General features: G+C 39.2%; 1 protein-coding gene across 1 annotated transcript; it reads right to left on the bottom strand.

Annotated features, from left to right (window-relative positions):
* Positions 1-4,915: 4,915 nt before the first annotated feature.
* Positions 4,916-11,962, bottom strand: slc6a4b (solute carrier family 6 member 4b). Its single transcript, XM_070904034.1, has 13 exons — positions 11,737-11,962; positions 10,636-10,770; positions 10,271-10,490; positions 9,993-10,131; positions 9,722-9,856; positions 8,373-8,476; positions 7,008-7,135; positions 6,811-6,923; positions 6,279-6,410; positions 5,974-6,073; positions 5,745-5,845; positions 5,087-5,254; positions 4,916-4,996 (listed from the first exon to the last, which is right to left on the bottom strand). The coding sequence occupies exons 1-13, from the start codon at positions 11,960-11,962 to the stop codon at positions 4,916-4,918; spliced, it is 1,782 nt and encodes a 593-aa protein (XP_070760135.1).
* Between the last annotated feature and the right edge of the window lie 3,150 nt (positions 11,963-15,112).

The raw sequence follows: 15,112 nt of genomic DNA, 5'->3' as shown, positions 1-15,112 counted from the left end.
CAGCCTGGTGCCGTCAGGAACTGGTTTCGGTACCGGGTCTTTGCACCGGGGAGGACAGCAGGTTTGTCTCTCTGTGTCTTTTTAGATTTTCGGGCCAGTTTTACCGACGGGACAGCGGCTTGTAGACGCAGACAGCCATGATGATCATCAGCACCAGCAGCACCGCGAGGACACTCCCCAGCGTGACTGTGAGGACAAAAACATAAACACGCTGTCTGTGTTAACTGGTGTCACTGGTTTTAATTCTCCCATTTCATTAGCATGTTGTCGCTGTAGAATAAAGATAGTGTTGAGTTTGAAGTCTATAAACACCCAACAAGAGCCTGGATGAGACCGACAGGCCTCACATCAGTGTCCGCAGTCTGACATGGAGTCTTACCTAAATCCTGCTTCTGTAAGACCACATAAGCCCTCTCTGTCAGTCTGGAGTCCTCCGGTTGTCCGTTAACTAACACACTAAAACACAATATTAGAGCGGGTGGGATGAGATGCAGCATCGTAGCGGTGGAGGCTGGAGGAGGAGGATGGTGGTGGTGATGATGATGATGAGACTGAGGCGTTTCTTCTTCCGCTGTAGGATCTGGGTCCTAAGGCCGTCGGTTTGCTGATTAGTGAATGATTAGTAGATTAATCGATTTGTCAGTTGACAGAAATCCAATTGATGAGAGAAAAGAAAGAACTGTGATTTGATGCCATTTATTGAGATTTTTGTTTTGTTTTCTTGAAGTAAATACGAGTAAACATTTATTCCTTTATTATTGGACTTTTTATTCTTTATTAATGTTGGAGTTTGTCACATTTATGCATCTTCAGCTGGGTTACTGCCTTCCTGGGTTAAAGAAGTTAATTGGAATTGATTAATTGGAAGACACTGTCTCAATTTACCCTATAATCAGTACCTAATTAGTTATTTCCATGAAACCTCCTAGAAAATTATTCTGAAATTAGGGAACAACTTTTTCAAACTAAAGTGCCAAAAAATCCCTGGTTCTGACTTCTCAAATGTGAATATTTGCTGGTTTTCTAAGCCCACTATGCCTAGTTGTATTTATAGTGGTACATTTTAGGGTTTGGGGCTGTTGGTCGGACAAAACAAGCAATTCAAAAAATCATTAATCAATGAATCGAAGGAATAATGGGCATGAGTTAGTTGACAATATGAAAACGTGATTGTGGTCATGTGGGGCTCATCTTTGATTGCTGGTTGTAGGGCTGCAACTAACGTCTATTTTCATTAATGACTCATATGCAGATTATGTTCTCGATAACTCGTTTAATAGTTTAATCTAAAAAATAGAGAAATCACAACCAGCCGTTGAAACCCCAAAGATATTCATCAGTGATCAAAATTGTTGCCAATCATTTTTCTGACGATCGTCAAATGATTAATGATAATTTCAGCTCTAGCAGGTTTATATTTATACTGCTACAGTAAGAGCCCGTCTGCAGCCCTGACGGCACCAGGGAACTGAAAGTTTCAGGTGTTTCCAGATAGTTTGGCTGTGGAAATACAAAGTGTATTAAATCTCTTCTCTTACTGGTAACCATCAAACAAGTGTGAGGCCTCCATCACATTTCCCATTTCTGAAATGTCAAAGAGCAATGAAGAATAGATATAAAGGTCAAGCTCCTTGGGGTTATATCCTTATATAATGACTCTGCATGACTGATGTATATGGCCTTTACCTTCATCCTCTATTGAAGTTAAAGAGTGCACACCATTACAAACACTTATGGCTCTTAATTATATGCCAGAGAAGCTTAATGAGCGTTAGGAAATGTCACTCACGGTGGCCTGAAATTAAAACTGGAGGCTTCCTGGATAAAGTCACCACAACAAGAAAGCATTTCATTACAACATGAACTCAAAGATCCTGTTTTAATAGCTCAGCGGAATTGAACTGATTTTTGTAAATAAACATATTTTGAGAATGATTCTGTGAATGTCATCTTTTTTATCTGTTCCTATAGATTCATCAATGGATTTGAACATTGTCATGACAGCAGATATAAGGGAGCATTACATAATCACAGTCATTACATCATGTCACACCAATAATTGTTGCACATTGTTTCAGCTGGGTACAGCACACTGAACTCACATTAACACATCTGTAACTGCAATATTCAGTCAACTGAGAAACGTCTGACAAATCAGTTTTCCAAGTTTCATACTATCAGTTTGAGTTCTGTGTTCTTAATGCTTTTGCAGTTGAAGAAATTAGTGTGTATAATAAATTATATTGCACCAAAGTGAAATATTGCACTTAAGATAACAGTTAAATTACCCTTTTCCTAACATGATGACAAAGAGTGCTAATTTCAACAAGTATGTAACCTCCACCTTTCAGTCCTCTCAGGTGATTTTGTTCATGTCCACAGTTCATGCACATTTAGTGGGTGTCATATGAGAATCTTCTGTACTCTGATTGTACTATAACCGGACAGACCAGGATTTTTGACGCCAATATCAATATTTTAGAATCTAATAATGATATATTGGGCAATCATTTTGTTTTTTTACATGAAAAAAACGATTTGTCAGGTATTTAATTAGGTGTTTGTGATGTAAATAAGAGGCTTAAATAAAAAAAACTATATTAAACAGGACTTTCTGTGTATTTAGATGTTTTCTCTGTAGTGTGAGTGGATTTCGCAGGAGTAAAGAATCATTCATATGCAGAGTAAAAAATATCTGCAGGTGCACATGTAGCTGAGGTCAATCTAAAATGGCGTCTGTTGGCTGCAATGGAGCACATTTAGTCACAACAGTCACTTCTGACAGAGTATCGATGTTCTCCCAACAGGTAAAATTCCTGTGAAATTCCTCTTTTTATTTCCTCTGTATCTTTTGGACTATCTTGTAGCTTCTCTACTGTGTTTTATCAGGATTAATGGATACACTGCAGCAGATTCAGTCATAACACATACAGTACCTATAATGTAATTCTTTCCTTAATGTACTGTTTGTCAAGCTGTTCATGTCAGAAGACACCGTCTATTTAGCAGTGTCTCTTTTATGTGTCTCCTGTGCTTCCCTGTTCTCTACTTCAATAGCAGTCAGTGGCACAAAAGGGCTTTGATCCGCACGTCCATCAACCAGCAGCTCAATGGGGAATCATACGTTGGAAAAAACACTTTCTACTCTCGTGTACGTTCATACCTGTCGTCCTTGAAGTGATCAGACCTGGCTTACCCAGGAATAAAAATAAGTAAAGATCTGAAGGTCGCTGTTGGTGGGAATCATGTAACTGTGTGTGTGTGTGTGTGTGTGTGTGTGTGTGTGTGTGTGTGAGGGTTTTGCGGAGCATTTGAAGGTAGAGGCTGCTCTATTCCCTTGTATGTTGATGGATTCTGGATATTGCAAATTAGCTTGTTAATTAGAATATCTAATAGTGAGCAGCTACAGCCAACAGCCATTACAAAGCCATGAAGATCACCATATGGAGATTTACAAGAGCAAATCTCTCATGTGGTCTTCTTCATATTTACAATTCAGAAAGAAAACACTGTTTTAATATAGATAGTGGAATTTAACTGCCTAAAATACCGCAATGTTTTGTTTGTTTGTTCATATTCGTGTTTAACCTTAAGGAATGAAAAGAAGCACAGATATGAAATATGTTATGTATACTATAATCTCTTTATCTGACTAGTACATAAACCAGGTTGAAAAGGGCAGAAAATCACACAACAATCATCACCTTGCTCATCACATTATTCTCTGAATATAAATAAAGTATAAAGCGCTTTAAGATAAGTTTAACACATGTGACAAAGACACAAGTGATATTATGCCATGTGTCTGCAAGAACGTTTGAACAGTCTTAAATTAGAGAGTGAAAACATTGGAGAGGCACAATATCAATACAACCTTTACATTTTTGTACATACAGTGTAATATATAGGCAGATTAAGGCAAAACAGGCTATCTGGAGTTAAATGAAGCATTCAGATGAAGACCAAAACATTCATTTTGAATTTGAAGAACCAATATACTTGCAGTTGTACATTGTACTGTATTACCAGAAGGTACACAGGTTCTACTTTTTATAATGCCAATACTATAACAATAAAGATTTAAAAAGATATTCTCTCTGAAAATGTAAAAACGGATGTGGTTTTTGTCTGAGTGCCTCACTTGTCTCCATTACAAACACTTGTAGGGAAAAACAGAACATTTTATAGCAGATATATCCAGCAGTGGGCATGAAATCCTATACAAGCACTGTATTACAGATCTACTGTGTAAAATTAAATACAGCATTGGCAAAAAATAAAGGAGGGACTGTAATTTACTGTCAAATTGATTTAGGTTTTGTCCCATTTCATCTCTCTCCTCGAGGTAAAACATGTGTTTAGACTTAAGTTCAACACAAAACACACAATAGCTGTTAAAAATGGCCACAAAAAATACAGCAGAGCTGGTAACACTTGGTGTGAAAAACACTAGCTGACATACTATAGAGTATGAATTAATAAACAGCCCAGAAGTACATGTTTTTATTTTCCTTGGCATGTTGTTCCTGTGAGATGAAGACAGCTGATTAATTAAGGGAAAAAGGCAGACCATTATATAAATATGACTCCTACAACCACACAAATGCAACACTTGAAAATGGCAACATGTGACAGCTACATACTGTCCTGGTGATGCAGGTAGATCTGAATACACACAGACCGTACAGTAAGGTTTGAGTATTGCTATCTCAGCTCCTCTTGGAATTAGCAATTTAGCAGCAATTTACCATTTTACAGAGTGCACATGTGCAGTGAAAGTTGGCGTGTTCAACAGCAGGTAACAGTCATGATGTCAGATAATGTTCAGGTCAGAAATAACTTAAAACTGTGTTTTGAATAGAAAACTACAAGCAGGGGACGGGTGTATTTTTAATGTGTTCAGGTGTTTTCCTTTCTATGGCACGGTAGCCATGTTGAGGCTGTCGGCGTGAATGTCTGGTATGGTCCTCTCTGGTCTGAGACACACCGCCAACCTCTGTGGAAAACAACACAGTTAGAGGTCAATTGAAAGGGAAATGTGTGTGAAAGTTCAAACCTTTTGCACACTTTTTTGTCTTCCACTGACCTGTTTGAGAGATCCAGGAGTCCACACCAGCTTGTAGACCATGTAGATGGGAATCCACATGAAGGACGAGAAGCCAATGATGTATCCCACCGTGATGCTCCAGTCGGGGTACTTATAGTCAAACAGCGTGAGGGGCGGCGCTTTCAGGAAGGAGCTCACTATAATATACTGAGAGGAATTGGGATTCATAACATTTCCATATAAGTTAATGTAACTTTTGTATTCTTACATAATAAATTATATTGGGGGAAGGTAATATATCTGCCACACTTCCATACTTTGTAAAAGAAATATATAAAGGAAGCCATAAAGTGTAATAATGCAAAATGTCAACAGGAAGCGAACCAGGGAGATGGATTCAAATAAGAGACAAGGATATTAAACTGTATGTAGAGGAGGAAGCTGACATTTGCCCCAGTGTTTTGCAATATAGAAAAGGTTTTGAGGTAGATATTTCATGTAGAGGAGGGTTTAATCTACAGAAGGAGTGGGTCAGCTGTTAGGTGACTGCAGCCTTCAAAGGCCACTGGTCCAGTCATCTTTTGATCTTACACTCAGTTTGATTTATCTTAGTTGACTTAAATGGATGACGCTTATTTGATCTTTTTAAAGGACTACATGTTAAAAGAAACGTAGGTCAGAATATTTCATATTTTACCGCTAGAAATGCTGGACTGATGGCAACCCAGCAAACCCTCCAGAATAACCCCGGAGCTTTGCCCAGCATGGCCTGGACATCACTGCTAAATCTGTTGATACCTGAAGGCAACAAAGCAAAAACTTACAGTATTTGTTCTTCGCATGCTAACAACATGTTATAACTACTCATTTACATTGCAGATAAAAGAAACTGAATATCAGTCAATTGATAATAATCTCTTATTTACCGTAGAACCAGGAAACCGCAATGGCCTCAAGGAAACCCACGGCAATGATGGAGCATCCTACTCCGAATTCCTCCAGCAGCTTCACCACATAGGCACCACCCTGTCAATAACATTTTTACACTGACTAATAACATAACGCATGTTCCTCCGTGTGAGCGACGGACTGCAGTTTTTAATTCACTACACTGTATCCTGAAACAGAACTAAACCTTAAAGTAAATGTGATTGAAGGTAATAGTTTGAACTAACGAGCCGTTGGATTTTTGTTCTCTTTGGTTAACTCATTGAAAATATGAAAAACTTACATTTGTAAGGGTGCTTAGAGAGCCCAAAAAGCAGACGACAACCAAGCCCAAAACAAAAAGTTCACGTCTGTGGGAGAAATGATCCGGATATTCATCCAGCACAGCAGTGATGATCGCCTCCAGCCCGCCAAACTGGAACACAAAGAGAAAGTTGAAAATATGCAGTATTATATTGTAGCCTGTTTCAATCTGCATAAGCCATTCAATTGATTTGGATGCTTTATGTCAGGTAAAAATATACATTTCAGTAATATTAACATCACTACAGCATTGAATCCAGGCCAACAAGTTAATGAAGAAATGAGAATAAAATGTTGTTATAGAAATGAAACTGAAATGCATTAAATGCTGGAAAACAAGCAAACAGGCCTCTTTTATTGTTGAAGCTGTTAAGAGCATTACATTTGACAATCGTGACAGACTTTGCAGTGTTTAATCCTCCCTCAAATAGTCTCAATTTATGAACCTGACATTTAAACGTGTAAAATAAAGGTTGTTCAGCTGACTCATCTTTTGTGTTCACAGTTCATACCGTGCTGTCCAGTCCAAGCGTGATCATCATCACAAAAAAGATGATCGCAAAAAAGGTTGAGCCCATCATGTTTGCAATGGCTTCTGGGTATGTGATGAAGAGTAAACTTGGTCCTGAAAGCATTGAAATATTGGATTGAATATTGAATATGAAGAGATCAGGATGAGTGTTTGATTCTAAATATAAAACTCACTGACCTTTATCCCGGGCTACATCCTCAACCTCCACCTTCCTCATCTCCGCCATGTAGCCCAGCACCGTGAAAATGACGAACCCCGACACAAAGCTGGTCAGACAGTTCACTAAGCTGGTCACAATGGCGTCACTGTTGAGGAAGAAATAAAACCCTGTTCAAGGACATCCAGCATAATAATTGTTATTTATAATTCTTTTTTTCATTTCTATCGGAGATACTGCTCCCAAGTGTTGCTGTCTGAGGTGAAAGCTCTTCAATACTTTGCTGACCCTTCTGACCTTTGTTTAATGGGTTCCTTTATATTTCCTCTTCATCTTTGTGTCTGACACATGAGGATACTCCTAGCTTGCAACCACAGACATCTTGCAACAATACTAATGATGAATAATCTACTGAAGGATGTATGCTGTGTGTTCTGTAGAGACATAAAACCAACATCTATCGAATATAAACAGTCTTGGAGTTATTACCAAGTGTCAATTGGCAGAATGCTTTTAGTAACGGAAAATGTTCTATCTCCAGGAAGGCTCCACAGAAGTAGTCATTGATGGTTTTAAATAAATAAATGAATAAACATCATGTGTTAAAACTCATGCTCATCTGTCTAATCCAGGAGTCCAAACAACTGCCATTGTGAATAGATTAAGTATTTCTTCTTTTTTACATTAAGAAATACAATGTTTTGAGTTGTTGCAAGTGTTGTAAATTTCGAATGAAATAAAGAAAACAATTTAATGGTTAAAAACCATTTTATATATATATATATATATATATATATATATACCATATATATTTGTTTGAGAAGAAAATCCCTTGATAATAACTTAAAAAACAATATGGCATGTATCTGGAAGTCTGTATTGGAAAACCATCATTATCACACTGAGGAGTTTGATGTTTGATGATGGTCTCAGAACGAAGAAAAAGGCAGCATCCAGTTTCATTCATGATGTGTGTGTTTACTACAGTTTGCTCACATGCCACTCTGCTCTACTAATCACATCAGCCACACTCACTATTAGTCATACTGGGAGTGTACAATTTAATTTGTCCTGTGTACAGCTTGGCATTTATAGCCACCACGTAGTATTCACCACTCCTGCCTCTTGTGTCATTGTCTCTCAGCCACACCATCTTATTTAATGCATAAGCTATAAATCCCACAGCTGCTTTTGACCACAAACTGTGCTCTGAAGTCATTAAACTCAATCCTTAAATTCAACAGGAGGTGTGGTTTTGTATCATGCAGAGTGCAAACAGTCAACAAGGGTTTTAGCCTTTTATTTGGACCGTCTGCCTCCACTTGTTAAGCTGTGTTCAAGCCACAGATGTGGCTTCACATGACTCAATGTGTCTCAGTTCTTACCGATAGCAGTTATTTGTGAAAGGGTTGTAGCTGGAGAGAGCCAGGAGAACCCCGAACCCGGGCCCCAGAGAGAAGAATATCTGAGCAGCAGCATCCACCCACACCTAGAAAAGACAGAAAGAGACATTACACTCTCTGGACTTAACTGCACGTTTACTGCAAGTTCTGGGATGCTTTAGGTTGCTATGGGCATTTAACAGTATACAAATACAGTATTTCTTCCACAGATTAGAGCCAATTTCCATTCAGTGATTTAATGTCACCTGCCAAATGAAATTAATAGGATTATCTTTGGGTTTTCATTTTCTTATTTGTGTTCTGATTCCTCAGTATTTAATTTACCGAGCAGAGAGGCGTTGTGTCAGTCGTATAGAAATCTAGTAGCCGCACAGCTGTACGCAGGGAGATCTGAAGAGGAGCATGCATTCGGCATTAAAAAGAAGAGGGCAGCGTTGGATATTGGTGAGTGAGACAGAAAGGGAGGCCTTTGTTAATGGGCAGAAAATCTAAACCAATTATGCATCTTATTATCCTGCTCTGTGGCTTATTTATGCATCTCATTTCATCTCATCCATATTCCCCTCCAACCAAAGCACTCACACATGTTTAGCAAACAACCGCAGTGAGCCGGAGAGGAAGAGGAGGACGTTTCATAGATCTAAAAATACAGGCAGATTCTCAAGGGACTGGTGGATAGAAATGAATGAAGGTATATATTAAACTTCTGCTTCTCATACAGATGAGTTATTTCATTACACCAGTCCAGCAAGTTAAATACAAATCAGGAACTCCTAAATGCTGGCAGGACGAGGGAGAAACACATGCCCACCATATCCTCTGGTCTTGCCAACAGCCTAAAGTCCTTTTGGTAAGTTACACACAATGAAATGGAGCACAGCATTCAATTTTTCTTTGGCATTAACCATAAAATTGAGAGAAATGGTGGACAAAAGATGTCAGTATCTGTTAAGAATATCTCCACATCTGTCAAAATAGATAAGAATAATAGGTCAAATTCAACATATGCACTATTTATTTATATCTGTATGTGTATGTATTTGGATAAGCTTTTTTTCATCCTTTCATCATCATTATTTTTTCTTATTCTTTTTTTTCTTTTCATATGATCAATTTACCTTTCACTATCTGAAAAACAATCCTGTAAGTTTACTAGTTTAATAGTAAATTACTTTTAAATTGACGGTATAGATCATTTAAATGAAGAGCAAAAAATAAGATTCTCAAGTGACCCAACATATGAGGCACGGTTATGTTTTTTGTGTTAAGAGATCAGTGAACTGTATCCTTTGCTGATAAACCGGCCAACCGACCAACTTTGTACAACTTACACTGGTCTCCAGCAGCTTCCCCCACTGGGGTTTTAGGTAAAACACCACACCTCTCCAGGCTCCTGGCAGAGTGGCGCCTCGAATTAGCAGGATGAAAAGCACTATGTAGGGCAAGGTGGCCGTCACCCACACGACCTGGTGTGGAAGAAAGAGATGAATCAGAAAGAGAAACAGGAAGATTGCCAGAAATCATAGATGCGTGACTAAAATAAAGAGGATTCACAATCATGCTCTATATTGTTGTTGTAATAAAGCAACTGCAATGTGTTACCTTCCCTGAAGTCTTCACGCCCTTCCAGAGGCTGAAGTATACGATGGTGAAAATGAGGAAAAGGCAGAGCATCAACTGCCAGCGAACACCCCCAACGTTTTTCAGCCCTGATGACTTATGGATCTCGAGAACATTCCTCCTGTAACGAAAACACACATAAATCATCCTATTTTCAGCACACGAGACAACATTTCCCGTACAAGATCTATTTGTGTAGAGTATTACTGTAAAGCTATTTATATATGTGGTTTCTGTTACTCACACTTACATGCACTTACGTGTAAAATTCCTCTGCCGGAGACCTGGAGGAATTCGTCCAGGTGACGTTGTCAATGCCAAAATAGTTGGTGCAGTCGGGGGTATTCCACACATTGTCGCAGTTTGTCCAAGGCAAGATGCTGGAGAAAGAGGAGTAGAAGTAGAAGAGGGCCCAGGCGATGATGGTGTTGTAGTAGAAGGACACATACAGAGCGATGATACAAATGGCATATCCTATACCTGAAACAGAGGTGAAAGAACGATAGAAGACTAAAATCAGTATAACCCTCTCACTGTAATGAATTGATTTTGGGTCACAGATTTCCCAAAGTAACTGGATTTCATCTGCATATCTGCTACTGAGCAGCTCAGCGTGAGGCCTTACCTTTGAAAATGGGACAGATGTGTTTCCATATGGATATGGCTCCAGTTCTGTGGAACTGTCCCAGTGCCAGCTCCATGTAAAAGAGCGGCACACCACCAAAGATGGCCATCAAAATGTAGGGAATAAGGAAAGCACCTGCACAGAGACGCATGAGGGCACATCATGTTATACAGGGCTTTTACATGAAGGTCATGATGACTGTTAGTGCTGTCTCATGTGCAATGAGAAAATGAAGACATTCGTAAACTCGAGAATGAGGACTGAAGAGGGCTTGAATCTGAATTTAAAACAGAAACATGTAAATGAAAATGAGACATTTCATTTTTACATCTGTTAGTTAAGCTGGACAGGAACCCTGGACAGGAACACACCATTAAGGCCATGAAATGGACTCACTTCTGAAACATAAAATTATCAAATGAAATGACTAAGTATATCCTGTTTATTCAGTTTTTCAATCTTCTAAATCATGTTTAATGTTTTTAATTGTTTTTTTATTCCTGTAAAATCTTGTCTTAATGCCTTTTTACGTTTTATGTGCAGCACTTTTACCTTATGTTATATAAATAAACTTCCCTTGCCCTTAACAAGCCGATTGGCTGCTGTAATGTAACCGACCCTTAGTTGCTGATATAAAACTGAGTAAAGCACAATATATTCCCAACAAAACACATAACGACTAGAGATGTTACTAGTAGAGATATTCACTTAAAACAGACATTTTCGTCATAAAAACGCTTGTCGTGATAGGGATTTGTCAAACTCCTGTATTGTGAAAATCATTGTTAAAAAGTGACCAAATAAACATCGATACAGACTATGTCAGAGGAAAAGTGTAAAAACTTTTTAGTGGACTTTTTAATGATGTGGAGGCTACAGATGCGCACTTCAGCACCATGGACAGTTTCTGCTGCCAGATGCGCAGCTTCAGCCTGTTTTCTGAATAATTTGAAGCCATTTCAAGCGCAAATTCGGAGATTTAATCGATTTGAAAACTCTTAGATTATGTTTGCCAAGTGGCTCCACACATAAGAGTTCAAGTTACACAAACTCATGAAATCAAACTGATCTGGCCTGGTTTAAAATCTCCAAACCACTTACCGCCACCGTTTTGATAACAAACGTACGGAAATCTCCAAACATTTCCCAGGTCCACCGCAAAGCCAATGACAGACAAGAGAAAATCCATCTTTTTGCTCCATTTGTCCCTGGAGTCCGTCTGCGTGATGACCGGCACCGGGACAGCGTTGTTGGAGCTGTAGCCGGGGTTCGGGGAGCCGTGGTGGGTCAGACTGCCGGCCATGACTGCTGAGTCCTGTCGGGGCATCGGACTGTGAAAAGTCAGCCAGAGGACCAGCTCCACAGAGAGGAGGATGCTTCTCCTGTGATGATGACAGGGCCGAGTGGGAGGAGTTAGTGGAGCCGCAGCGGACACTTGGGGATACCTGTTAGTGCAGAAAGATAACACACACACACACACACACACACACACACACACAGGGTGTTTGGTTTTCACTGACAGCAGCGTTGAACACACTGAAAGAGCTCAAGCTGATTTAGAGGTCTCACGTGTCCCTGCTGATCAATAACACTGATCACTTTATAGCAGTTTTCGTAGCATATTGAACAGTTTGACATATTCACCACAAACCAGTGAGTTAACCAGCTTAGATTCAAGACTTTTATCTCTGGTGTCTGTAGTTTTCCATGAACTTCCAGGCCCTTTTCAATGAGGTATTTTAGCTCAATGATACATGATACCACTCCAACAATGTATGAAAAACAGTGATCAGTGTTGTGTGAGCGCCTTTGTAGCTTCTACACGCTGCAGAGCCTCTAAATGTACAGCTGGATTTTCACATCAAAATTGTGAGCTTATGGTAAAACATCATTTGAGTCGGTTTAAGCAACAGGTTGTCTTGCAAAGTAAATACTGATGTCACCGTAATGGCTGTCAAAATGTTTATCTGCTGTACATCATCATCATAATTCACACAATCACAGGATATCAAACAGATTATACATTTTTAATAGGAGGGTTTGAATATATGATTTTTAATGAGGTTTGTTGCCCTTTTTGGTGTTTGAGGTTTAACTTGAGTTTGATCAATATATGAAAAACAGTGATGACAGTTGAGGAAGCACTCTCACCACAAGGTCTATTTAGTAGCTGTTCTGGATCTTTCAATCATATCACATGATCATCATCTGCAGATGGAGTTGCCCATTCATGGAATTGTAAATGTTGTCTGAGCATTTTTAGGATTTCTGTCATGTTATTTTGAAGAAGTTAATTCCTTACGTTGAAACCATCTCACCACAAGGTCCATTTAGTAGCTGTTCTGGAGCTTTCAAACATGATGTTTTGCTTCTACATGTTGCCAATCCTCTAAATGTTAAGCTAGCCTTTACTATGTTTAGTTTCAGGGACTGTCTACATTTTTCATGTTGTTTTCCATGTCTTTATTCATAATTTCTAATTTTCCATGCATGCATCATAAAGTGAAGTTTATTTGTAAAGCAACTTTCTAGATCAGATGTCACAAAGTGCTTCACAATAAAAGACAAAAGCAAGATGTAAAATACAGACACAATATAAAAGTAAAAAATTTAAATGGAGAAAGAATAAATGAAACAATATTAAGGCAATAAACAGGTGGGTCCAAACTGGAGAAAAAGTCAAATTGATTAAAAAAAAGAAAAGGTCAAGACCCTGTTGAAACCAATGAGCAGGTCGTCCATTTGAACATCCAAAAGTTTGATACAGAAAGCTATAAATAGCACCTTGAGCCATCTTGGCTTCCTGATCCTACGTTAATACAGTTTGGTGAAGACAGCAGAATAGAATCACAGCAGCTTAACGGCACTCATTAGGAAAAACCTAATAAAAAGACGTTGTAATCAAATCCGCCGCTTTTAGCACTGAGCACTTTGAAAAGGATCTTCAGAGAGCAGCGGTCAGAGAGCGGAGAGAGAGTGCGTCAAATGGAGTTACTCTGGGAAATGGATATGACACACAGATAGGACAAGAGACATCCAGCGCCATCATAAAATTGTCACTTAAAAGCCAAGTGGCAGCCAAACTGTCTGGCCTGGTGTCACATGACTTGTTGTCTGGCTGCGTCACCTGGAGCTGGGAAATGGTGAAATGCAGATTGTTTGTTTGATAACTTTTTATTCAGTAATATTCTGCTAAAATGAGCATCAAAGGAGATGCAAGATTCCTTTAATTTTCCTGCCTTTCCTTCAAGTTAGTGTATCGCAGGTGTCCACATAGATAGATAGATAGATAGATAGATAGATAGATAGATAGATAGATAGATAGATTTCAGATTCAGCATGTCATCTCATTGCCAGAGCCAGGATGGGGAAGAGTAAACAATCAGCCGGTGGAAAAAGGCTGTGGTTGCTCAGCCGAGGTGCGGGGGGACCCTGAGGGCCAAAAGCCCAACAACATAACAACAAACCATACAGCACTGGCCTTCTCCAACATACAATCCTGTCAATCTGCATTGGCACACATGAGCAGAAGAACATCAGACTGACAGGAGCCTTTATCCCCTGGTGCCTGTTAGAGCACGTCGACTCTAATCAAACATGGACATGTGACTCTGCTGACAGGCAATCAGACATGGATACGACACAGCATATTTATTTGAAAAATTTAGGATTTGATTTTGTTTTTCTGTTGTGATTTCTTCTCATTTCTATTGTCTCCTGAGTACATAAAAGTGAGTAGTCTTTCAGATTTTCTGATCATCTGCCGAAATGTGACATTACTTCACGTCATGTCTATGTTTCTGCAGAGTATCGATTTGACTCTTTATTGTCAATAAATGTTGTGTGTTTGTGTCTTTTGTGAGCATTGAACTGACAAACACATACAAATAAATACAGTTGGCTTCTCATTGAAAAGTAAGCAAAGGCAGGCTGGAGAGGAGCTCTGTGTGTGCTGATTACTCAGGCAGAAGTCCTGGTATGGCATTCAACAAGACGTACTATTACCTCGTATTATCTAAAGCCACTGCAAGGTGTGAGTCATCCTAGCGAGGGAATCCTGGGTTGAAGAGGATGTTTGTGAGGAGAACAAATGGGACCAATCGTCACAGTGAAGGCACTGCAGGAAGAGGGCTCAGTCCTCTCATCCAAGGACACATAAACAGCTGCTCTGTATTTTAAATTAATGTATGAAAACTAAAAATAATAAATCACACTTGAATGTCTGAATAATCTAGTTATTGTTGCTTGGTCTGGTATTATAAGTAAGATTACAGGTCTCAACATGTCATTAGGACTCAGGGTTTATGAATAGGACTTGTTCAGCCACAAAAGGAACCCATCATGCATCTTGTTGGTTCTGAAACAATGAAGGGAGCTTTGGGGGGGGGGGGGTCCACTCCTGCTCCTCTCAGTCTGTCACCCTGTGTTATCCCTCCATCCTTTCACCACCCGATCTACCTGACAGCTCAGTCCTGCA

The sequence above is a fragment of the Enoplosus armatus genome, chromosome 4 (assembly GCF_043641665.1).
Source record: "Enoplosus armatus isolate fEnoArm2 chromosome 4, fEnoArm2.hap1, whole genome shotgun sequence".
NCBI lineage: Eukaryota > Metazoa > Chordata > Actinopteri > Centrarchiformes > Enoplosidae > Enoplosus > Enoplosus armatus.
This window is presented reverse-complemented; position numbering and strand designations above follow the sequence as displayed.